The sequence below is a fragment of the Scomber japonicus genome, chromosome 23, assembly GCF_027409825.1.
Source record: "Scomber japonicus isolate fScoJap1 chromosome 23, fScoJap1.pri, whole genome shotgun sequence".
Lineage (NCBI taxonomy): Eukaryota > Metazoa > Chordata > Actinopteri > Scombriformes > Scombridae > Scomber > Scomber japonicus.
The window spans coordinates 26,423,060-26,423,996 of NC_070600.1; the positions used below are offsets into that span (position 1 = coordinate 26,423,060).

The 937-nt window shown below is 46.4% G+C and overlaps 1 protein-coding gene across 1 annotated transcript in view; it reads right to left on the reverse strand.

Annotated features, from left to right (window-relative positions):
* Nucleotides 1-205: 205 nt before the first annotated feature.
* atp6v1f (ATPase H+ transporting V1 subunit F) overlaps nt 206-937 on the reverse strand; it is a 1,357-nt gene continuing 625 nt past the window's right edge. The window contains exon 2 of the mRNA XM_053313988.1: nt 206-443. Within this exon, the coding sequence (XP_053169963.1) occupies nt 242-443 (202 nt within the window). The 3' untranslated portion in view covers nt 206-241. The remainder of the gene's footprint in view (nt 444-937) is intronic.

The window sequence follows — 937 nt, forward strand, 5'->3', positions numbered from 1 at the left end:
ATTAAATATCAATCATCAATTTACAGAAACCATGACAACCAGAGGGGGGGGGGTGTATGTGTGTGTGTGTGTGTTTATATGTGTATATAATGTGTGTGTGTGTGTGTGTGTGTGTGTGTGTATATAATGTGTGTATCAGCTGAAGTCCTCGGCGGAGAACATGCCCTTGTGTGTGTGTGTGTGTGTGTATGTGTGTGTGTGTGTGTGTGTGTGTGTGTGTGTGTGTGTGTGTGTGTGTGTATCAGCGGAAGTCCTCGGCGGAGAACATGCCCTTGGCGCGGCGCAGGATGGAGTCCTTGGAGGCGTCGTAGGGATGCTCCTTGGACGGGATCTCCAGCACGGCGGGGATCGACTGCATGTGAGCGTCGATGGCGTGACGAATCATCTCCGCGATGAACTGGTTGATCAGGATGATCCCGATGTCGTTACGGGCCAGGAAGCTCCTGAGAGATACACATATACACACACACATATACACACACGTTATACACACACATACACACACACACACACACACACACACACACACGATGTCGTTACGGGCCAGGAAGCTCCTGAGAGGACACACATATACACACACGTTATATACACATATACACACACACACACACGATGTCGTTACGGGCCAGGAAGCTCCTGAGAGACACACATATACACACGTTATACACACACACACACACACACACACACACACGATGTCGTTACGGGCCAGGAAGCTCCTGAGAGATACACACATATACACACACACGTTATATACACACATATACACACACACACACACACACACACACATATATATATACACACACGTTATATACACACATATACACACACACACACACACACACATATATATATACACACACGTTATATACACACATATACACACACGTTATATACACACACACACACACACGTTATATACACACATATACAC